Source organism: Microcaecilia unicolor, chromosome 5, assembly GCF_901765095.1.
Source record: "Microcaecilia unicolor chromosome 5, aMicUni1.1, whole genome shotgun sequence".
In the NCBI taxonomy this organism is placed as follows: Eukaryota; Metazoa; Chordata; class Amphibia; order Gymnophiona; family Siphonopidae; genus Microcaecilia; species Microcaecilia unicolor.
Genome location: NC_044035.1, coordinates 157863887 through 157889608, shown reverse-complemented (window position 1 = coordinate 157889608; position 25722 = coordinate 157863887). Strand labels below are relative to the sequence as shown.

General features: G+C 40.8%; 1 protein-coding gene across 5 annotated transcripts in view; it reads right to left on the bottom strand.

The window, feature by feature from the left end:
- MICU1 (mitochondrial calcium uptake 1) overlaps window positions 1-25722 on the bottom strand; it is a 407340-nt gene that overhangs the window by 43470 nt on the left and 338148 nt on the right. For all 5 annotated transcript variants that reach the window (XM_030203485.1, XM_030203487.1, XM_030203486.1 and 2 more), the window contains one exon: window positions 2915-3052. In XM_030203485.1, the coding sequence (XP_030059345.1) occupies window positions 2915-3052 (138 nt within the window). The remainder of the gene's footprint in view (window positions 1-2914; window positions 3053-25722) is intronic.

Below are 25722 nucleotides of genomic sequence, written 5' to 3'. Positions count from 1 at the left end.
CCTCAAGTACTGCATTATTGAGAGCATAATTATACCATTTGTCTTGCACATATTTTTGAAAGTGCGGATCTTTTTGTAAGTAAGCTGGGTATCTCCAACCTGGACCTCCCCCTTGTTCAGCGGTAGTTTCTAAGTCCATCCATACTGGAGCATGATCCGAAATCTCTTCAGGGCCTATTATCACGGATCTAATGGCAGCAAAGAATGAACGTTCTACTAAGATGTAATCTAACCTGGCTTGTGTTCCATGCGCTGTAGAGCGGTGAGTATAATCCCTCTTACTAGGGTGTAAGGCCCGCAATGGATCTATTAAGTTGAGAGATCGAGAAAACATAGTGAAAGTATCTGTCCAATATCCTTTATAATGCAGGCAGGCCTGATTAGAACATCAATGGATCCGAAACCAAATTTAAGTCTCCCAGAACCACCAAGCGCTGTGCACTAAATTGTAAACATGACTTAATTAGAGACTGAAAAAACTAGGGTCTTGCTGATTAGGGCCATATAAAACTAATAGGAGAAGCGCTATACCTTGCAGCCACAGGCAAAGTAATATGTAATTACCTCGAGTTCCCTTATCTATCAGGGATGCTTTGTACAGGGTGCCTTTCCAAAATAAAACTGCCACTCCCCCTTTTCTACCCTGGGGAGAGGATGCATATATTTCTCCGACCCATGATCGCTGTAGCTTCGTATGTGGAGGAGTGGCCTAGTGGTTAGGGTGGTGGATTCTGGTCCTGGGGAACTGAGGAACTGAGTTCGATTCCCACTTCAGGCACAGGCAGCTCCTTGTGACTCTGGGCAAGTCACTTAACCCTCCATTGCCTCAGGTACAAATAAGTACCTGTATATGTAAGCCGCATTGAGCCTGCCATGAGTGGGAAAGTGCGGGGTACAAATGTAACTAAAATAAATAAAATAAATAAATGTTCTAGATCTGTGAGTCGGGTCTCTTGCAAATAGGCTATATCAATCTTGTGTCGGTTTAAGAAGGAAAGAATTTTTGAACGTTTTACTGGGGACGTTATGCCCCCCCCCCCCCCCCCCCCCCCACATTCCATGTAGTTAATCGAATAGGCATTTGTGAACTTGATCAAATAAAATGAACAGATAAATTTCCACTGCTATTAAGAGTAGGTTCTGGCATATTCCTTGCTTAATCACAATGTTCAACACATTCCATAACTTCAAAATGTCCATAGATTTCCCAAACAATCCACACTGCAATTCCCACAACTGCTCTCTCAACAATATGTCCCTACTTTCGCTCCCATATACTCCTAATTTATCTACTTGTTGGCATAGATTAGTTATCGAACCCCTATCTCCACCCACTACCCGAACTTTCCCTGCCCTCTCAAATACCCAAAACTTTCCCAAACCATTCACCCAGATTTAAACTATCTGGGGGAATGAAAGATCTTCGTAGATGCTAGGGACCCCCACCCCCCAACAACCACCATACAGAATGTTCTTGTTCATCCCATTAGCATTCTTCCTGAAAACAAACAGTTAGACATATAAAACTTTCCATCTGAAACCAGCATTTGCTTATATCAGTCAACATCTAATTGGCCTTTCTCAGCGAGGAAGGCTTTCGCTTCTGACACCAATTTAAAACTGTGCCAATTTTCCTGAAGCAAGATCCTCAACTGTGCTGGGTAAGAAAGCATAAATCTGATGCCCTTCTTTATGAGAGCTGTACATAAGGGGTGGAACTGACGACGTTGCTCTTGTACTCCTGGTGAAAAATCCTGGAAATTTAACACTCGTTGGTCATCGTAACGTAAATTGTCTCTTTTCAAACGGAATCCATGAAGAATTTCTATTTTATGTTTGTAATTGAGGATCCTTGCTATAACGACTCTTGGTCGTCCACAATTTTCCATCTTCCGCCCCACCCGATGTGCCCTCTCTACAACCAAAGGGCCCACCGAGCCTGAGCCAGTTCCTTTGCTAGCCAGTTTTCAAGCCATACAGACAAATTTACAAAGTAGTAAATTTAAAATGAATTGGAGAAAACTTTTCTTCACTCAACACGTAATTAAACTCTGGATTTCGTTGCCAGAGAATGTGGTAAAGGCGGTTAGCTTAGCGGGGTTTAAAAAGGTTTTGATGGCTTCCTAAAGGAAAAGTTCATAGACCATTATTAAAATGACTTGGGGAAAATCCACTGCTTGATTCTGGGTTAAGCAGCATAAAATGTATTGAACTTTTTGGGGGGGATCTTGCCAAGTATTTGTGACCTGGATTGGCCACTGTTGGAAACAGAATGCTGGCCTTGATGGACCTTTGGTCTGTCCCAGTGTGGCAATACTTATGTACTTATGACCCACAAATGAAAGAATAAAGAAGAGCAGGTTATTCAGAAACATAGCCAATACTGCAGTTATCAATAGCATTCAGCTGCAATCTAAAGAGTTATCATTTCCCCATGTTTCTATTCTGAGGGAGAGTAGATGGCATGGATAGGTCATACGGTCTTTATCTGCCTTCATTTTTCTCTGTTTCTCAACACACTTTTTTTCTACCAGCAGTGCTATTCGAATACCTATTTTAAAGCACACAGGAAATAGCAAACCTAAAGAAAGTCTAACCCACAGCACTGTTCATTTTTAATGTCCTCTTGGACAGGAAAGATGGCAAGACAAAGAGCTTTCATTCCACCATTAATGGTCTAAAAGGGCAGAAAACATGAACAGTAATATGGCTTAGGCTTTCATTAGGCTTTGTTGGGGCTGTTTACATTGTAGGTGAATGCAGTTGAAAGAGCTTTCTTGTTTTGCTTTTTTCTATCTTGTGGCTAGTACTGAGACCGCCTCCCTCAAACCTATTTGGCACGTCAACAGAAAAGACAAATGCTTGGGCTCAGGCTTCACCCCCACTATGTTTACTGAATGCAGGCTGCACCTACCTCTGCGTCTTTAAAGTGTTTCTTGAGTTGCTTCAGCATCTGAGTGAGCTTCTTTGACTGTACCCCGCTGTACGCCAGCAGCATGCTGCCAAACTGACGCTCTGTGATGTGCCCATTCACTGGCTCATGGCGATCAAACTGCAAGAAAGATTACAAGAGGAATAGCCAGAGTTAGAAATATCATCTAACATCTCCTGTCAGGCAACGGTGTTTCATATTGTCAGCAAACAGAATGCCTTCTCCAGTAGGCCTCAGTGGCAACCATAATGTTAGCCCAATATGTGAAATTTTTAAAGTTCACAACTATTAAAAACTATGTTACAGACGATTTTGGGGGGGGGGGGGGGGGAATTGGGTGAGTTGTTAGGGGAATATTTTCTTGTTGAGGTGTCAACTCGACATTGTTGTATTGATAAGTGTTTGTCTATATAGATGTTCTGGAATGTTTTTATTCCAGTTGTATCCTGAACTTGTTTTCACTAAAAATGATTTTAAAACAAAAAACCTATGCTAACAGTGGTGCTGTTTGTGAGGAGGAATATGCTGTGTGTGTATAAAAGCACTTCCTTGCCAAAAGAAAAAGATGGAGTTGGATAGTTTGCCTAGTCCATTGCCTGTATTAGCTGTTTATAGCCATTTACCCTGATTTTATTTTGAAGTATGTGTGTGACTTCATTGCCTGCATCTGTCCCATCTAAAATTGGCATTCCTTTTCCTATGTTATGCCTTTAATGTAAACCGCCTAGACATATCCATTAGATTAGGCAGTATATCAAATTATTTTTTATTAAACATAAAAACATATACAATATGCAGATTAGGAAGACGCTGGAGAATTGAGAGTTTGCATGGCTGGAGAGATGAATTCCCTGTATGCTAGGCCAGTGATTTCCAAACCTGGTCCTGGAGGCCCTCCAGCAAGCAGGTTTTCAAGATATCCACAATGAATATTCATGTGAGAAATCTGAATGCACTGCCTGCAAATCTCTCTCTCGTGAATATTCATTGTGGATATCCTGAAAACCTGACTGGCTGGAGTGCCTCCAGGACTAGGTTTGGGAACTACTGTGCTAAGCCATGCCTCTGAAGTCTAAAAGTGAACAGTACTACAGGGCAGATATTTAAGGAGCAATTAACAGCAGAACACAGCAGATCATAACAACATGCCATGAAATGGCCTGAAAAAAATTACTTTTCTGCTCTAGTTAGATACAAGATGCTTCCTTGGTAAAGCAGTGATCCTTCTACAAGAAATCTACCTTATCTATGTGTCTCAACTGCATTTGACTCCTCCTCCTCCCCCCCCCCCCCCCCCCGGCTGCCTATTTAAGATGTTTCATTTGTATCTTATTGACATTGTGAGTATCATATCCACAAAACATGAATGGGGCTCTGAACTTGTGATTAAATTGAAGACATTAAAGGAGTGGAGTGGCCTAGTGGTTAGGGTGGTGGACTTTGGTCCTGGGGAACTGAGGAACTGAGTTCGATTCCCACTTCAGGCACAGGCAGACCTTGTGACTCTGGGCAAGTCACTTAACCCTCTATTGCCCCATATAAGCCGCATTGAGCCTGCCATGAGTGGGAAAGTGCGGGGTACAAATGTAACAAAAATAAAACAAAAAATAAATCACAAAGACGTTGAACAATACTGATGAGAGCAAGGAACCTTGTGGGGCCCTATTTTCCAAGATACAAGGGCACAAAAAAACTAGACTTGTGATACACCTTAAATGTACAACCAGCTAGATAATACTGTTCCTTTCATGCCAATATCTTGTAACCAGAACAAAAGAAACTCATGATTCACTAGGTCAAAAGCTATGCCCAGATATAGCAGAATCAGCAAAACACATCTGCCAGCATCCCAATGTAGTCTAATTTCATTTAGCAACCCCGTCAATAAAGACTCTGTGCTATGACCTCTGCAAAACTTACTACACTGTTTAGGATGCAAAACTAATGGTTGATCTAGGAATGTAGACAAGCTGCAATAATACAACCTTCTCCAGGACTTTAGATAAGAACATGAAATTAGAGAAAAGTTAGTAGTTTACAATGAACTCAGGATAAAGATTCCTTTTCTTTAAAATGGGACTAATTACTGCTTGCTTCCAAAATATGGAAAAACCTATACCAAGGCGCATCTGACACACAGTCAAAGGACAGAAGAAGTGTGTCCAGGAAGCGTTTGAAAAGATATGCTGGCAGCGGATCTGTAATAGTAGTAACAGGCCTTAATAACTCCAACATTTTAATCAATCCAGTAGTAGTCAGGGTTTGAAATTCAGACCATACATCTGAGTCCAAAGAGGAACATGGACTCTGGCTATATTGCCAGGTTGGGGAGAAGGTGGGACACACATCACTGAATTCTGCAAAGACATAATTTTTCCTTGAAAAAGAGCTAATTCATTAGTTGAAATAGCTGACGAGATAAAGAGTGCTATGTGAACTCATGAGTAGGAATGTTTCCAATGGACCTGTACTAGCAGTTTAGAGTTTTCAAAAAGTTTTTTTTTTTTTTAAACATCCTTGTGTTCCTTGTTCCTACACCCTGACCACTCAAAAACACTGTAAAGGGCCAAACAAACATCACTTCTAGAGCTCTGACACTTGTAAACCGCATTGTAACAATTTACTGGCATTTTGCGGTATATCAAGCCTTGGTAAATAACTAAACAACTATGAGAAGAATTCTCCTTAGACACAGCGATATGCCTGCATATCTGCTTCAACAGTTTCCCTCTGGTTAATTCTATGGCATCAATGAATATGGGGGCATGGATTAGTACTGAATGTGGGCAAGATGGAACTGTTGGCCTTGAGGGTGGAAGAGAATCATTCACAGATTAAAACTGAGGTTAAGAACTTGGAAGTGATCCTAGATTGACCACTAAGTTTGGAGGCACAAGTGCTTGACGTAGCTCAGAAAACTTCAGCTCACTTGTGTGATAGGGAGATCCGTCCTTAGTTAGGGCTACAGGAGTTCCATCGGAAGTTCAGGTGACAGCTCTTCCTTAAAGAGTTATGTGTAAACTGCAGATAGCACAAAATGTAGTGGTATGGGTTACTATTCATGCGTCAAGGTGGCAGAGGTCTACTACTTTGTTAACTTTACACTGGCTACCTATAGAACACTGTTCTTTAAAAGAATCTTTGTATGACATTTCAGATGTTTATTGACATGGGGCTGGTTTATCCAGTGGTGTGTTGGTAAATGTTTAACAACGGGCTCTCTCTCTAAAAAAACCCCCCAAAACCTGGTGCACCTAGAGTGTCACTGCCTTCCCTTACCCTGCTCAGCAGGAAGGAAACCCTGCAAAACACCCCTCCCCCATGGCACTCTCACCCCTTTTGTCTGCCCCAAACACCCCCCCCCCCCATGACACTCACCCTTTTTACTCTGTTAACACTGCCTGTTTGCCCATGAAACCAGTGACAAATAACATCAATTATGTGGCCCGTTATCCATGACTTACCCACAATATATTGAATATAATCAATGACAAATAATTCTGTAACTGTTCAACAAGGAGAACGCTATTCCCAAGCATTCTGCTACCTTGCTAAACTCCATTCCCAAGTGATCCCACCTAGAAATGACCACTGTAATAGATAGTTGTGAGGTAATATTTGAAATTGAACTTCAATATATAGGTCTTTCATTTTAAAAAATGGATCACACTTTTAATACACAGACCCATCTAAACAGCACATTTTCAACTCATTTGACCTGTTGACCCATTACTTGCTCTGAACATTCCTTTGACTGCAGCTCCTTGTGACTCTGGGCAAGTCACTTAACCCTCCATTGCCCCTGGTACAAAATAAGTACCTGAATATATGTAAACCGCTTTGAATGTAGTTGCAAAAACCTCAGAAAGGCGGTATATCAAGTCCCATTTCTCTTCCCTTTGCTGCAGCCACGTCCAACCTCTACTACTACACAGACTGCTTCAAGAGAGCTTTTAACTACCAAGAAAAGTCTTTTGTGGAATGAAAACATATAATTATCATCTGCAAAACTAACCAGTTTTAAAGTGATAATGATGATGAAGTGAGTATGTGGAACTATTTACAGTAGGACCTTTCCTCAAGCTTCCTCAGCACCTGAAGCATAGACCTGAGGAGCCCAAACATTTGCAACTTTACATCATTCTCAACCCTTTACCAACAAACATTGTATTTTAAATCTTTTATGTCTGATTCCCTGCCACTTCCCCGAGTCCCTAAGAGAGCAGCCATGTTTGGGATGCGATTGAAATGTTTCATGCCATGTGTGTGATGTCATTTTTGTCCTCACAATCAACTCCGAAGCCAAGTGAAGTCTGTAAATGTAATTTGAGAATCTGAATAATATCGTTGCTCTTCGCAGTTTAGAGGAACAGCATGAGAAGATACTCACCTTTTCTCTACCTCTTCTCGTTTTCAGCCACAGTTACTCGCTCTTCCTCTCCCCTGCTGAGCTCCCCCCCAGCAAGGAGGAAGTGAATCGCAGCACAGTGGATCACTTCTGCCTCCTGGACAAGCTTAGACCTGATTATGTGAACCGCGGGATCGCGGTTCACATAAACAGGTCTAAGCTTGTGCAGGAGGTGGAAGTGACCCGCTGTGCCATGGTTCTCTTTCTCCTCTTCTTGCTGCGCTGTGCTGGAGTGGGCTTAACAACTAGCTCACAAAATTCAGGAAAAATTTACAAACGGCTCTCGCGAGCCAGTGCGATCCAGCTCCAGCACACCACTGGGTTTATCTAACAGAAGAAATGAGAAAATATAAGTGAAGAAGAATTTTACAGTCCAGTCAGGTGTATTAAGTACCACAGCTGACTGAGCTAACCAGTAGCAGTTTTAAATGAGTTGCCATTTGAATTCGTGAGTGACGAATTGAGGGGGGGAGGGGGTTCACACCTCAATGTTACGGCTCCAGTTACTCTGCTATCAGGATTTGTGTATTATAACTGCAGTCCTACACTTCCACAGAGCTGCCAAGAGGGATACATTTTTAAGAGAAGATTTTCAGAGCACAGCATCACATGCCTCCCCCCTCTATCCTTTCAGAAAAATATTTTATTCACTCCACTGACCACAAGGCTGGAGATGACGAGCACATACCAGGTATTTTCCCTAGCCCTAAGCAAAGCCCAGCTAGCACAATCCTCACATGTAACAAACAACTTTCAAACTAGTAGTTTATTTCTGTCTCCTTTTGCTCTCTTGGTCTTCTTATTAGCTTCCTCTCTGGCTTCTTATTCTTTCTTCTAAAACTTTAGGGGTGTTAGGGATGATATGTAGTTATAACCAAGACTACATTATGTTTGGCTGCTTATATGGTTATACAGGGGAGACTTGACAACCAGCGTTTAAGAATGGTGACTGGGGCCCACACAGAGTGGCGGGTGCGGCTCTTGCCACCTTGTTGGGCAGACTGGATGACTGTGTGGGTCTTTATCTGCTGTCATTTACTTTGTTTTCCTTCTTCCTCTCCTTTCTTTAGAAAGGGTCAGACTTTAACGGTGTCACCTCAATGCCCAGACATCCCTTATAGGCAAGGATGGAAAAATCTCTAAGGCCCTGTCCCTTGGGCAACTACAATTTCATTTGTGGTGCCTGCAGGCAGAGCCCTAGCTGTTGGGATGTGAAGAGATGTAAGGGAAAAATGTGGGAACAGGAGTAATCGATGCTGCTGCAGACTTTAGAAGCTAAGTCAATTAAGTCCTCAAGTCTCATAAGACCTCTGGTGCAACATTTTGGTAGACCGTTTCTGGCCTGCCTCCATCTGTATCCTTTTGGAATTAAGGTATCCAGAATTGGAGACAATAGGCAGGTGAGGTCTCACCAATGACCTGTATAGCAGGGTTACCACCTCCTTTTTACTAGTTAGGCAATCTCTTTCTGCATACTGTCTTTCTTTGGTTTTGGGCTTTCAACCTACTGTGCTGTTTGCTTCCTTGAGATCAGTAGGCATGGCCAACTGAGGACTCTTTCTGGACTCATGGTATCAATAGCTCATGCCTATCGCTTGGGTTTTTGTACCCTGACCCTGCAATTTTTAATTCAAACTTGCATGCAAAGCATCAACCACTCCTAAAGCTTTCATAGATCATTCCTCAATCTGAATTTTTTTTCTATTAATCCCTCTGCAACAGCAGTCACACAGATACTGAACAGAAAGTGGCCCCTAGAAAGATCTCTGATAAATCCATTCATCAACTTTCTTTCCTCAAGTGAACTTCTAAAAGAAAAATGCTTCGTAAACAATACAAGCAAAAGGCACAACACAGTAAATAAAAAGGAATGAGACAAGCAAAAAGACAGAGAGAGACAGAGAGCGAGAGAGAGAGAGAGAGAGAGAGAGAGAGCATAAAACAGAATATACAGGAAAATGTTTCCCTCTGAGCCTGAAAATCACACCTGCACCCAAACTTTTTAACATTTTCCCAGAAACCACCAGCACTGTCCAGCAAGATGTTCAGGTAATGAAGAAATTAGTCGATAAGGAACAGCACCAATGAGCTCTGAATTTCTAGGTGAAGGAGACAGAGAGCCATGGTTTACAGCTATAAAGATGAATTGTTCATAAGATAAGGGCCATGAACATTTAATAAATCAAACAACAACAAACAAATGTCAAATGGCAGCTATCTCCATGATCATCAATCCTTCATCTCACAGAAATAAAACTGAGAAAATCAGCAGGCCAGCACCCAAACAGCCTGCAGAACAGCCAGTATGCCAAGCAAGCCAAAAGGCCTCTGTATAGATCAATTTCATACCACTGCAAGGGTCTTTCAGACTAATGACAACTTACATTAGCCTTCAGTGCCTAAGCCAGTCACTTACCCCAGGATTCTATATAGAATGCCTAGAGATCCATGCCGAAATCCAAGCGTATTCTGTAACAGTGCATGCAAGTGAGCTGGCTTAATGAGCCAATCAGCGTTGTTAACAGAACTTAACAAGCTATAATAAGCACAAATTGACAATAATTAGAATTTATGTGCACAACTCCCTAAGCATATTCTATAATGCACTGTGCCTAAATGCTAAAGCATGCAGGCAAAAATGGGTGTGGTTATAGGAAGGAAATGGGCGTTCTGAAATTTACGTGGGTAGATACAGAATATGGCCCAGTACGAGTAAATCTATGCACCGGGATTTATGCCACATTTTTGTTGGTGTAAACAGAGGCATGTAGTTTTAGGCGCTGTAATATCAACTAAGCATATTCTATATACTGTGCCTAAATCTAGGTGCTGCTTATAGAATACACTTAGTTGGCACTGTTTTCCGAGTGGATTGTTTATGCGCTAAAGATATAGAATCTCCCCCTTAGGGAGTAATTCTATAATTGTGCGCCTATAATTAGGTGTCCAGAGGGCACCTGGTAGGAGCCTATTCTGGAAGGGAATGCAGGCCCTAAACTTTCCTTTATAGAATACTCGTTTAACAGGGTAGACAGGGTGCTTAGGCACGAGCACTTACACCAGCCATAAAACTAGTACATGTGAACCTACGTTCCAGTGATACACAAGTAAAATACAGTATTCTGTATGTGTTCATCCAGACAGCACCCCTCTGTACATACATCTGCAAAATGACACGCTATTGAAAATATGCACATAGTTAAAGAACAGTGCTTAGGTGGAATATTAGTATATCCACGTATGCGTAGATACTAGTATTGCTAAACATTTAGACACATAACTCACTTAACTGTTAGCGCCTACCTTACAGAATTAACTCCATAGAGGGTAATATTCAATATGCAGCAGTCAACAAATTTTGAAATGCTGGCCTTCAGATATTCACAGCCAGGTTGTATCCACACTGAAAATCTAGGTATATAATGGCCAACAGCACTTATTTGGGTACCAGTGATATTCAGATTGGCCCCTGGATAAAATTAAGATTGTTGTTTTGCTGTTCTAACTTTATCCGGATAGTTACCTGGTTAGCAGACTGAGTATCACCTCTAACTGGGTAACATCTGGCTCTACCTCAGCATTATCTGGATAGCGCTGGGACGGTCAGTGATCATTTTCAGCAGCATTATCCAGATACTACCATGAAAATTACTGATTGGCCCTAAATAGCTTTAAATATCAGGCTTTTAACTTTTCTGTATATAGATTACTTAGAGTTGAAAGTGGTCCAGAGGACTGGACATTGATGGATGTGGTCCCTCTCCACAAAAGCGGAAGTAAGGAGGAGATTAGGAAGTACAGGATGGTTAGTCTGGCCTCTGTGAGAAGTAAATTAATGGAAACATTAACTAAGGAGAGTGTAGTTTTTGGAATATAATGGATTGATTGCAAGATGTTAGGATGTATGGTTTTACTAGAGGTAGCTATCAAACCAATCTGCTTAATTTCTTTGATTAGGTGATCAGGGAAATGAATCAAGGGAGAGCACTAGGTGTGGTGTACTTAGATTTCAGCAAATCTATATCGGTGACTTATAAATGTGTTCCCTTGCTATGGGCCCTAACAGAGCAGCAGTAAATGGAGCTCACTCTGCTTTAGTCTCTGACTTATTTTTTAGGCATGAACTTGATTCTTGTTGACAAACTTGGTTGAAAGATGATTAAGGCATATTGGTCCTTTTTTCCAGTTTTTATTTGGAACTCTTAAATTGGAGTTTATCTGATGGCATTTTCACAGATAATTGGAAATGCTCTGTTACTAGACTGTTGTTGAAAAAAAACAATTATTTAGTTCAGATCTTCAAAGTTTTAGACCTGTGGCCAATTTACCATAGATGGCAAAAATTCTTGAAAAGATGGCTGCACAGGTGGTGCAGTTCTGGGCACAGACTAATGTCATCCTAGACAGCCTAGTTTTCGGACCGGACATAGTACTGAATATTTGCTTGATCAAGTTTTAACGCATAGAGAGAGCTATAGAGATGTGATGGCTATTCAGTTTGATCTTATAGTGGCTTTTGATGTAATAGATCATACACTATTGTTGAATAGATTAGAGGAGACAGGGGTCTTAGGAGTAGCCTTGAACTGGTTAAGGTTCCATTTTTTTCAAATCAAATCTCTAAGGTAGTAATTAATGATCAGACTTCGAAGGACTGTCTTTTGGTTTTGGTGTCCCACAAGGATATGTATTCTGACCCCTCTGGTGCTATTGATTCACAATTTGGGATTTGATGATATTCAGTTAATTGCTGCTAGTGATGTTTGGAATTCTCAGTTCCAAACTGATTTAGTACACAAACTTGCTCAGATTGATCAATAGCTTCCTGGGGGGTGGGGGGCTGCACACATGTCTAAGATTCTGGTTTAAAGGGCCGCTTACAGAAACGCCGGAGGCATGCTGCAAATCACTTCTGGTTTTGGGCATTTATTAGGAAGCTCCTGACACTCTGCTACTGCCTTTGCAATGGGTTGCTTGGTCTAGTAGTTACAGTCTTGCCTTGCCTGTCTCCAGTCCAGTCTTGCCTTCAGCTCCAGTCCAGCCTTGCCTCAGCTCCTGCCAAGTCTTCAACTCCAGTCCAATCCTGACTCAGCTCTTGCCAAGTCTTCAGTTCCAGCCGAGCCTCGTCTTCAGCTCCAGTTGGGCCTGGTGCCTAGTTCTGTCTGTTTTATGCCTAGCCCGGGTGACTTGACTGCTGTCAGTAAGGGCCTAGCTAATCCTCGGGTTGACCAGCTAGTGCCAACTTGGCTGCAACCCAAGGGATCACCTTTCCTGAACTGTGACATGTAATTTAAGTGTATTGATTCCGAATTTCTCTAACATTTCCATATATTTAGTAAGTTCTAAGTAAAATATCTGAAATTCCAATTAAACTAGAATTTCTATTATTTAGCAAGATAAACTAATTTCAGATCTCCTGTATTTTCAGTTTCAGAGAGAGAGAGTCTCAAATAACTAGGCTGCCTGAGAGCATGCAAGCCTGCTGTTAGTCAGGATCTGAGTCATACATTATTGAGATTCAAAAAGTCAAACATGAACTGGAGTCAGTAAGCCAAGAGTCAGACTGATGCTCTACTGCCAATACATATGGCAGAGACACACTTACTCCCTTTAGCAGAGCTCTTAGTGTGTTCATTATTGTTGCCTTTCCGCATCAGCAGTAGTCATGAAACCAAAAACCATAAAACAGATGCTACTTTTCAGTCTGATACATATACAATCCCTTTGAATGAGTAACAATCACTGATTGTTTACTGATTGACTGCGATGATTTAGTCAAAGTGGGGTGGGGGGGGGGGGGGGGGGGAGAGTGCAGAAAGACAGCAGTGCCTACATCCATTCACTCATTGTGGTGTGCCTAATTCCTGCAAGGTGTTTGCATTTGGGGTCATAACAATACCTGCAGAATTCTACCACGTCTTAAAGGTCTGCAACTCTCTTTATTGGACAAAAAATGTCCTCCTGAAAGCGCTCCTACCCTATGTTTTTCAGTCGAAGTGTGAGGCTTCTCAATTACTCTCATCAAACTCTCCTCTTATGCGCTTTCTAAAAGGGCTTCCTATGACACTACAACAGATACTTATAAGAAATCTTGAGAAACATAAAACAAATTGTTACTGGTGCTTTGGTTTTAAACAGTGCCCAGCATCAAATGAATCTTTGTAGACCATGGCATCTATTAGTGGACCAATAACAATGTGGTGGTACGTGAGAATTCAGAACCAACCAGGTCTGTTTTCCAGGTATGACAGCAAGGGAATGATCCAATGCTTTCAGGTCAACAAGGAGACAACTGTAAAAGGAGATACTGGAAGAGGAACAAAAGTCAATAAGGACTTCAACTGGTAGTGTTATATAAAATGAGTTGACTCAGTCCAGATCCTACTAAAGAAGTGACCACATCACTAAACATACCATCACAATACAGCACTAACTGCTAGTTCTGTTGGTAGTCTCAGTAGAAAGGTCTAGGATTGCACGGGCATGGAAACTAAATTACTCTCTCGCTCTTAGTTTGTTCTTCCTGAGCTAGATTGAGTTACAGTGGCAGTCCAGTATGTTGCAAGGAAGAAGCTTCTATTACTGCTGTCTTTTGTACCTGTTCTGAAGATATATAAAGGAATCCAATTTCCTACAATACTAACCTGGTACCTTTGCTGACTACTAAATCAACCACAAACAATAAACAACAAAATAGCAAATGAAATTATAATCCTATCAGCAAACAATAGAACTAGAGTCAAAACATATGAACTGACTATAAAATCTCAAACATCTGCCATCTTACTCAGCCATTCTGTTCTCTTTCCAGTCTATAGATTTTACTTCACCTTCTTAAAAGACTATTTTGCCATGCTGTGCATTTATGGAGTATGTCTAGAACAGCTGTCCTGCAAACCAATTACACTGAACTTGCTACCTTCAATGTGTATGTTAGATCTGCTACTAAAAAGATGATGATGTTTCTCTGATCAAACTCAACCATCAGTCTTCCAGATTCTTCAGGAATCTTACTACCAGTTCACCTCTGGCAATCCACCTTCCCTTAACCAAACTTATCCCTAGATCAAGTCGCACCTATCTTTGAATTAAAATCTATAACATTCGAGTTTTCCTTCTGCTCTTTATTTTATCTGCCTTTTAACAACAAACAACGAGCAACAACCTTCCTCACCCGAGTTATCCCTGCTACTCTTTACTAGCCTTAATAACTATAGTGATCGTAGGTCTTTTTGACGTTTAACCTCCCTACGATATTTTTTAACAGCAAAGTCTTGATAACTTTAAAACAATTACAACTGATCTTTGCCTTCACACTTCAAGAAATTCATTGACTCTTTTGCTATTTCTTAGCACAATTGTGACACATCTTAAATATGACTAATAACATCCAATAGGGAAAATTCTATTTGTAAACACAAAGTACTATTATTAAACCAAATATCACTGTACTCTCTGTTAATTTATTAATACTTTTAATTCAAACTGTATAAACCTTTTGATAAAAAATAGTTTTACACATATAAACACAAAACCCGTGTAACATGCAACACATATCCCCCACCAGTGCTTATAACGTTACTGGAGCTTCTTATTTAATTAAGCATATACATACATCCTCTGCTAAGATATTCTAAATATATCAATATAGCCTTGATGATTATTCGTAGTCCATAATCCATATCATACTTATATTGTCCACTCTATCTTTGAGGTATATAGATGCCAGGTGAAATATATATATACCAAGAGCTTTGTATGGGAAGACCCCTTTCAAAGTACTCTTTAATCTTTTGTCTTTTGTCTTTTCAATCCATCCAGTATAGAAGCTTCCAGTGCTAGAAGCACCTATGGCTCATCTTTATTCCACCTTGTTCTCTCATTCAAATCACATTTCCTTCTTCGGTTCTCAATGCGAGTTCGCATTTCGCTCTCAGCTTCATCAGGAGAACCACAGTCAACACCCTAGACGAACACATATAAACCTATATAACATAACACCACACACTCCTCTACAATCCTTATCAAAAAAATATATATATAACAACCATCATTCATCTATTAATATCAAAAACAAGTAATTGGCAACTTACCCAGCGGGCTAATTTCCCGGTCTGGGCCAACAGGAAATGACGACATTCAGCTCTTGAGCGGAGTCTGGATGTCGCATATATATACCACATCCAGCCCCGCCTCCTAACTACCGACTAGTTCAAATCCATTCCACCTCTAAATTTAATCCCAGAGGGATAACAGTTTTCCACTGATAAATAAAGCGTTGTTCAATGTTAAATAAGATTTCACTCACATTGCCACCCCGATTCTCCACGGGAACCTGTAGCAATGCTATGCACTTTATATCTTCTATAGTATGTTTGTGTTCCTTCCAATGAACAACCAAAGGGGCATCATCCCTCATATTCCTGATATTGCTGATATGTTCCGCTAATCTGATCTTCAATTTCCTTTTTGTGTGTCCAATATAATATTTTTTACACGGGCAAATTATACAGTAAACTACCCGTTCACTATTGCAATTCGTAACAGATCGAAGATAAAAATATTTATTTTGAAAACCTGGTATATCTAAAACATTCGTGGACATCGCGTATTTACAATACACACAGTTGTTACATGGGGAATGATGTCCCCCAGATTTGTTCCTGCGAGGACGTTTCACCAACTCACCTAAATTTAATTTACGACTATATGCCATTTTTGGGTGTTCTTTGAACACTGGATGAATACTTAAAATGTGCCAAAACTTATGAATTATTTGTCCGATCATTGGAGCCCTGCGGGAAAACGGAAGAACACAAGCAATTGGTTTAACCTTTGATTTCTGTTTTGGGATAAAAAGCCAATCCCTCTGGGCATATCGGGCCCGTTTGTAAGCCCGTTTAAGTACTGATAGTGGGTACCCTCGTTGGAGAAATCTCTCTGTCATATTATAAGCCTGATTTTTAAATTCTTCTAAAGAAGAACATAACCTACGTAATCTCAAATATTGTCCAACAGGGACCCCTTTTCTTAACGCTGTATGATGGAAACTTGAATAATGTAACAGGGTATTTCTATCAGTACTTTTCCTATAAATGGAAGTCGATAAGTCATCATAATTCGTTTTACTAATTTTAATGTCCAAAAATTCCATGACCTCCCTGGAAATTCGCGCCGTAAATTGAACACATGGATCGGCCCTATTCAGATATTTTATAAATTTACCCAATTCTTCTTCCGAGCCTTTCCAGAACAATATTACATCGTCTATATACCGACGCCATAGCACGATATGTTCGTGCCATGGGGAAGGATAGACGTATTGCTCTTCAAATCTTGTCATATATAGGCAAGCTAATGAGGGAGCAACAGTAGCGCCCATAGCTATACCTCTCTTTTGGCGATAAAACATCTTTTCAAATTGAAAATAATTAAACCCAATGACCCAAAAGAGAAGCTGGCGAAAAGCTAATCTCTTTTCATTAGGGATGTCACACCGTTCCAGATAGGCACCAGCTACTTCAACAACTCCATCTTGGGGTAAATTTGTGTACAGGGCTACTACGTCAAGGCCCACCAAAAAGGTAGTATCCCTAACTAGCCCTTGATCTTTAATCTGATCCAAAGTATGAATAAAATCTGTAGAGTCACGGACATATGGGGCCGCTGTACTAACCCAAGGTTGAAGATACTTATCAACTAATTTTGAAAGAGGTTCTAGTACAGAATCTCTGGTACATACTATCGGGCGTCCCGGGGGGTCCACCATGGATTTGTGAACTTTTGGAACAAAATATATATAAGGGATTTTCGGATTAGGGTGGCAAAGGAATTGTTGTTCTCTTACCGAGAATATCCCATTCATCACTGCCCTTCCTACATACCCAGTTATCAAATTTTGTAGATATCCAGTAGGATCATAGGATAAGCTATCATAGAATTCCCTTTGTTGTAGCTGACGCAACCCTTCTTTTATATACTTTTGTTTATCTAAAATCACTGTGGAACCTCCCTTATCCGCTCGTATTATTATAATTTGCTCATTATTTGCCAGCTGTTGAATACTCAAATATTGATTCAGAGAGAGGTTATACCTGAATGGTATCTTAACCGTCTCCATCCTTTCTAATTCTCTCAACACTAATTTTTGAAATGCCATTATAGATGGATCAGGGGGACCAGGCGGGGACCAACGGGACTTCACTCCTGTGCGTGGTAAAAAACCACCCTCTTCATTTTTGGCTTGAGGGGCATCGAAATATAACCGTAATTTTAACTCTCTAAAAAAATTATACAGCCCTTGTCTGGTGGAAAATGCATCATAAGTCGAGTAAGGGACAAAAGACAGTCCTTTATTTAATACTTCAATCTGATGACGCGAAAGGGCATAATTAGATAAGTTAATTATCGTATTTATTTCTTGATCTTGCGTCCTCTCGTGCTGCTTTTGTTTGTCGTCGATTTGACTACATCTGTTGGTTCCTGAGTCTGTGGCAATAGCCGTAAAAAAGATTCAGGTATTAAGTTGGCATATGAGAAATCGGTCTTTGATAAACAATGGGAGGAACACAGTTCCAGAGTAGACCAATATCGAAATCAACAACGAGAATTAAAAGTGTCGAAATATAAACGAGATGAGTACGATTATACAAAAGGTTATGTGTACGGATGGATGGATAAGAGAAGTAGAACACGGAGGGGCCGAGGGTCTAGCAGAAAGGTTCAATTTAAAATGTCATCAAGTGATTCCTCAGGAGAAGAAAATTTTAAAAGGGGAAAAGAACAACAAAGGGAGACAGGGCCCATTGGGGGTTTAGATACTGACAATCTTTTACCTGAATCTTTTTTACGGCTATTGCCACAGACTCAGGAACCAACAGATGTAGTCAAATCGACGACAAACAAAAGCAGCACGAGAGGACGCAAGATCAAGAAATAAATACGATAATTAACTTATCTAATTATGCCCTTTCGCGTCATCAGATTGAAGTATTAAATAAAGGACTGTCTTTTGTCCCTTACTCGACTTATGATGCATTTTCCACCAGACAAGGGCTGTATAATTTTTTTAGAGAGTTAAAATTACGGTTATATTTCGATGCCCCTCAAGCCAAAAATGAAGAGGGTGGTTTTTTACCACGCACAGGAGTGAAGTCCCGTTGGTCCCCGCCTGGTCCCCCTGATCCATCTATAATGGCATTTCAAAAATTAGTGTTGAGAGAATTAGAAAGGATGGAGACGGTTAAGATACCATTCAGGTATAACCTCTCTCTGAATCAATATTTGAGTATTCAACAGCTGGCAAATAATGAGCAAATTATAATAATACGAGCGGATAAGGGAGGTTCCACAGTGATTTTAGATAAACAAAAGTATATAAAAGAAGGGTTGCGTCAGCTACAACAAAGGGAATTCTATGATAGCTTATCCTATGATCCTACTGGATATCTACAAAATTTGATAACTGGGTATGTAGGAAGGGCAGTGATGAATGGGATATTCTCGGTAAGAGAACAACAATTCCTTTGCCACCCTAATCCGAAAATCCCTTATATATATTTTGTTCCAAAAGTTCACAAATCCATGGTGGACCCCCCGGGACGCCCGATAGTATGTACCAGAGATTCTGTACTAGAACCTCTTTCAAAATTAGTTGATAAGTATCTTCAACCTTGGGTTAGTACAGCGGCCTCATATGTCCGTGACTCTACAGATTTTATTCATACTTTGGATCAGATTAAAGATCAAGGGCTAGTTAGGGATACTACCTTTTTGGTGGGCCTTGACGTAGTAGCCCTGTACACAAATTTACCCCAAGATGGAGTTGTTGAAGTAGCTGGTGCCTATCTGGAACGGTGTGACATCCCTAATGAAAAGAGATTAGCTTTTCGCCAGCTTCTCTTTTGGGTCATTGGGTTTAATTATTTTCAATTTGAAAAGATGTTTTATCGCCAAAAGAGAGGTATAGCTATGGGCGCTACTGTTGCTCCCTCATTAGCTTGCCTATATATGACAAGATTTGAAGAGCAATACGTCTATCCTTCCCCATGGCACGAACATATCGTGCTATGGCGTCGGTATATAGACGATGTAATATTGTTCTGGAAAGGCTCGGAAGAAGAATTGGGTAAATTTATAAAATATCTGAATAGGGCCGATCCATGTGTTCAATTTACGGCGCGAATTTCCAGGGAGGTCATGGAATTTTTGGACATTAAAATTAGTAAAACGAATTATGATGACTTATCGACTTCCATTTATAGGAAAAGTACTGATAGAAATACCCTGTTACATTATTCAAGTTTCCATCATACAGCGTTAAGAAAAGGGGTCCCTGTTGGACAATATTTGAGATTACGTAGGTTATGTTCTTCTTTAGAAGAATTTAAAAATCAGGCTTATAATATGACAGAGAGATTTCTCCAACGAGGGTACCCACTATCAGTACTTAAACGGGCTTACAAACGGGCCCGATATGCCCAGAGGGATTGGCTTTTTATCCCAAAACAGAAATCAAAGGTTAAACCAATTGCTTGTGTTCTTCCGTTTTCCCGCAGGGCTCCAATGATCGGACAAATAATTCATAAGTTTTGGCACATTTTAAGTATTCATCCAGTGTTCAAAGAACACCCAAAAATGGCATATAGTCGTAAATTAAATTTAGGTGAGTTGGTGAAACGTCCTCGCAGGAACAAATCTGGGGGACATCATTCCCCATGTAACAACTGTGTGTATTGTAAATACGCGATGTCCACGAATGTTTTAGATATACCAGGTTTTCAAAATAAATATTTTTATCTTCGATCTGTTACGAATTGCAATAGTGAACGGGTAGTTTACTGTATAATTTGCCCGTGTAAAAAATATTATATTGGACACACAAAAAGGAAATTGAAGATCAGATTAGCGGAACATATCAGCAATATCAGGAATATGAGGGATGATGCCCCTTTGGTTGTTCATTGGAAGGAACACAAACATACTATAGAAGATATAAAGTGCATAGCATTGCTACAGGTTCCCGTGGAGAATCGGGGTGGCAATGTGAGTGAAATCTTATTTAACATTGAACAACGCTTTATTTATCAGTGGAAAACTGTTATCCCTCTGGGATTAAATTTAGAGGTGGAATGGATTTGAACTAGTCGGTAGTTAGGAGGCGGGGCTGGATGTGGTATATATATGCGACATCCAGACTCCGCTCAAGAGCTGAATGTCGTCATTTCCTGTTGGCCCAGACCGGGAAATTAGCCCGCTGGGTAAGTTGCCAATTACTTGTTTTTGATATTAATAGATGAATGATGGTTGTTATATATATATTTTTTTGATAAGGATTGTAGAGGAGTGTGTGGTGTTATGTTATATAGGTTTATATGTGTTCGTCTAGGGTGTTGACTGTGGTTCTCCTGATGAAGCTGAGAGCGAAATGCGAACTCGCATTGAGAACCGAAGAAGGAAATGTGATTTGAATGAGAGAACAAGGTGGAATAAAGATGAGCCATAGGTGCTTCTAGCACTGGAAGCTTCTATACTGGATGGATTGAAAAGACAAAAGACAAAAGATTAAAGAGTACTTTGAAAGGGGTCTTCCCATACAAAGCTCTTGGTATATATATTTCACCTGGCATCTATATACCTCAAAGATAGAGTGGACAATATAAGTATGATATGGATTATGGACTACGAATAATCATCAAGGCTATATTGATATATTTAGAATATCTTAGCAGAGGATGTATGTATATGCTTAATTAAATAAGAAGCTCCAGTAACGTTATAAGCACTGGTGGGGGATATGTGTTGCATGTTACACGGGTTTGTGTTTATATGTGTAAAACTATTTTTTATCAAAAGGTTTATACAGTTTGAATTAAAAGTATTAATAAATTAACAGAGAGTACAGTGACATCTTAAATATGGCCTGGTTCTTGGTGAATGGAAGCAGGCCTGTATCCGCCCCCAGCTCAATTAATACCAGAGCCAAACCTGCTCTTCCATCTAGATACTATCCTATTTCCAAACTTCCCTTTTGCTCAAAGGTGGTTGAAAAGGTTGTGACTCATCAATTATCTGATTTCTTAGCCAAGACCAATGCTCTGCATCCTAGACAGGCCAGCTTCCATTCCAAGCATAGTACAGAGACAGTTCTGGTTGGCCTGTTAAATTTGGATGGATCAAATCTAAGATGGAGACAGGGATGTCCTATTGATTTCCCTGGACATGTCTGCAGTCTTAGAGCTTGTTGATCATTTCCCGTTTCTTCAAAGATCTCAGTATCAGGGGTTTGCAAAGCACAGTGTTGCAGTGGTTCCATTTGTACTTGGGAATTTTTTTTAAACATCCATTGGAACAACTATCTCCATTTTGCACATCCACCACTGTGGGGTCCAACAGGGCTCAATTCTAACACCAATTCTTTTTCATGTATTCTTGACTCCCCTTGTGACTTTGTGACAAACAATGGGGCTCACTAGATTTCTATACATAGATATCTAACAACTGTATACCCTTGACCCTGCCAACCTTTAGGCTACTCATGATATTTCTCTTAAGCTAGAGACCTAAGGTGATTTGGTACTTGAGAACAAACTCAGTTTAAACTGGGGGGTGGGGGGGGGGGGGGGGGGGGGGGGGAGAAGAGGCACTCTTCTTCTCCAGAAGCAGAACATCACCTCACTCCAGCTAACCTAGTATCAAAGGCACATCAATCCATATGAAGGATCCATTAGGAACTTAAGCTTTGCATTTCACAGCCAGTTGCTGTTTAACTCTCAGATCTCAAACACAGTGCAGTATTTCTATGGATTAAAACTTATATGCACTTCTTGCACAGTCTCAGACAGTGAAACACTTTCAGGCTCATTTTCGAAAGAGGATGCCCATTTTTCGAAACAAATCGGAAGATGGGCATCCTTGTCACAGGGTCATCCAAATCGGCATAATTGAAAGCTGATTTTGGGCATCCCCAACTGTTTTCCATCGCGGGGATGACCAAAGTTCATGGGGGCGTGTCGGAGGCATAGCGAAGGCGGGACTTGGCCACGCCTAACACATGGGTGTCCTCAACCCATAATGGAAAAAAAAAAAGGGCGTCCTTGATGACCACTTGGACAACTTTACCTGGTCCTGTTTTTCTTACGACCAAGCCACAAAAAGGTGCCTGAACTGACCAGATGACCACCGGAGAGAATTGGGGATCACTTCTCCTTACTCTCCCAGTGGTCACTAACCCCTTCCCACCCTCAAAAAACATCTTTAAAAATATTTTGTGCCAGCCTCAAATGTCATACTCAAGTCCATCAGAGCAGTATGCAGGTCCCTGGACCAGGCCCATTCCCCCCCACCTGTTACATTTGTGGTGGTAAATGTGAGCCCTCCAAAGCCCACTGTACCCACATCTAGGTGCCCCCCTTCACCCGTAAAGGCTATGGTAGTGGTGTACAGTTGTGGGTAGTGGGTTTTGGGGGGGGATTTGGGGGGCTCAGCACACAAGGTAAGGGAGCTATGGATTATTTTAACACCATTTATCAGTGACTGAAAACTACTCCTATTAGGAATGAGCTGGCCTTGGACTTAATGTTGGAGATTTGCTTTAATAGATTTAAAACAGGTATGAAACCCTTTTTTCTCACATGTGCATTCAATGCCTAAATTATTTCACTTAGTTGCATTATTGTTATGATAAAAGACACGCTAAGTCCATTTCCTAAGGCAGTTCAGTAAAGGGGCCCCTTATACACATTTTGATAAGCAGTACAAATACAACATTTTTGAAACATTATTTACCACCATTAAAAAAAAATCCAGGTTTTCAAGATCCTTACAATCATAAGATCATTATATAAGCACACAGACTGGGGTAACTTATTCCACTAGACAAATATTTTTTAAATAGAAGCAAAAAAAAAATCATCTTCCATAAAAGAGCCTTTAAAAATAATTTACATTTTTGTGCTGTGCTCCAAGTCTTGTACTTTGCCTAAACCGTCAATCCTAAGAAAATCTAATGGCTCCACTAGCTCCAGGACATCAGTCCCAATCCAAGATTCAGAATCAGAAAGTAGGGTTAAATGAACAATTCTCTCAATGGAGAAAGGTGAATAGCGGTGTATCAAAGGGTTCTGTACTGGGACCAGTGCTATTTAACATACTTATAAATGATATGCAAATGGAAACAACAAGTGAAGTGATCAAATTTGTAGATTACACAAAATTATTCAACGCTGTGAAATAGCATGTGGACTTTGACAAACTGCAAGCGAAACCTTACAAGATTGGGCATTCAAATGGCAGATGAAATTCAGAGCCCCTTTTACCAATCTGCAGCAAAAAGGGGGCCTGCGCTGGCATCTGCCCATGTTTCTGACATTCGCCGAGGACCTCTTTTACCGCAGCAGGTAAAAGGTAGGTCTTTCTTTTTTTAAAGAAATGGCCATGTGGCAAGTGAAGCACTTGCCACACGGCCTTTTTGGGGAGGGGGAAGAGCCCTTACCGCCACCCATTGAGGTGGCGGTAAGGGCTCCCGCAATAACCTGGCGGTAACCGGGCAGCATGTGGCACTGCCCAATTTCTGCTGGGTATACACAGGCACCTCAAAAATAAATATATTTTTGTAGCGACGGATATGACAGCACGCTGGGGGTGGGAACTACCGCTAGGCTGCTGCGGTAGCCTGGCAGTAGTTCCTTTTTAGTGAGCGGTAAGCCCACATTGGGCTTACTGCCGCTTTGTAAAAGAGGCCCTCAATGCGGACAAGTGCAAAGTGATGCACACAAGGAAGAATAACCCAAATTATAGCTCCACAATGCTAAGTTTCACATTAGGGGGCACCACCCAGGAAAGGATCTGGGCATCACTGTTGACAATTTGTTGAAATCTTCTGCTCGGTGTGCAGTGATGGCAGCCAAATAAAGCAAAAACAATGTTAGAAATTACTAGAAAGAGAACAGAGAATAAAACAAAAAAATATCATAATGATGAGTACTGTGTGCAATTCTGTTCACTGCATTTCAAAAAAAGATATAGCAGAAACAGAAAGTACAAAGAAGAGCATTCAAAATGATTAAGGGGATGGAACGGCTCTCATATGAGAAAAGGCTAAAGAGGTTAGGGCTCATAGCTTGGAGAAGAGAGCTGAGAGGAGATATAATAAAGGTCTATAAAATCCTAAGTTGATGTGGAATGGGTAAATGCAAATCGACTGTTTACGCTTTCAAAAAACTACAAAGATTAGGGGACACTCCATGAAATTACGTTTTAGTACATTTAAAATAAACAGGAGAAAAGAGAAACTACTCACGTGTACCGGGTGTTCTCCAAGGACAGCAGGACATGTATTCTCCATGGAAGAGAATTGCAAAGCTGCAATGTGGTCTTCAGTCCATGAAATTCACATTTCATTATTGCCTTGAGCAGAATTCCTGATGTGACAGTCAATTCAGTCTGACATTCTGCATAATTTGTTTGGTGTCTAGAATCCAGCTCACTCTCCTAGACCCATTTTTATTCTGTTCCTGGTTGAACCCTCAAAACAAGACTGTATATAAGCTAAAGTCGATTTGATTTCTGGTTGGCCTTGAGGTTGCAATTCCCTACTGTCCTTGGTTTGTTGTTTACGGTGAGCCTGGTAGCTAGGGATTCCCCATATGCAAGATACAATGTCCTGCTTGTCCTCCGAGAAAGTGAAGTTACTCACCTGTAGTAGATGTTGTCCGAGGATGGCAGGACATGTATTCTGAATCCACAGGAATACAGGAAGAAACCTCTACGGAGAAACAAGACGCAGCAAGGAGTAGAGGGTGACTCATGACTCTCAAGACAGGAGTAACAGATGAAAAAAGTCTTTATTGAGGCACCAAAGTAAAACCCGACATGGGTCCGTGTTTCGTGTCTTACCTTGGTGCCTCAATAAAGAATTTTCATCTGTTAGTCACCCTCTTCTTAGTAGGACATGTATTCTGACATCCCTTTCCACCTCCCCCAGCTTTGATATTTTATTGCTGGTCCCACAAACTCATATCAGGTGGGAAGGCACTTGCGCATGCGCGGTGTGATGCTGCCAATGGCTTCTTAAAGATATAGAACACTGAGTAGTGTCTGCACCAGGGCTGTGTCGGTTACATCACCCATATGTAAGATACAATGTCCTGCTTGTCCTTGGAAGAATATTTTTTCACTCACTGTATAGTTAAACTCTAAAACTTGTTAGCTGGAGGATTAAAAACAGTTAATGTACCAGTGTTTAAATAAAGGTTTGATTTTTTTGTGAGAAAAGCATGCTTACTTGCAGTGGCGTACCAAGGGGGGCAGTCCGCCCCGGGTGCATGCCGCTGTGGGAGGGGGGGAGGGTGCCCCGCGCCTGTCGGCTCTTAGTTTTCATGCT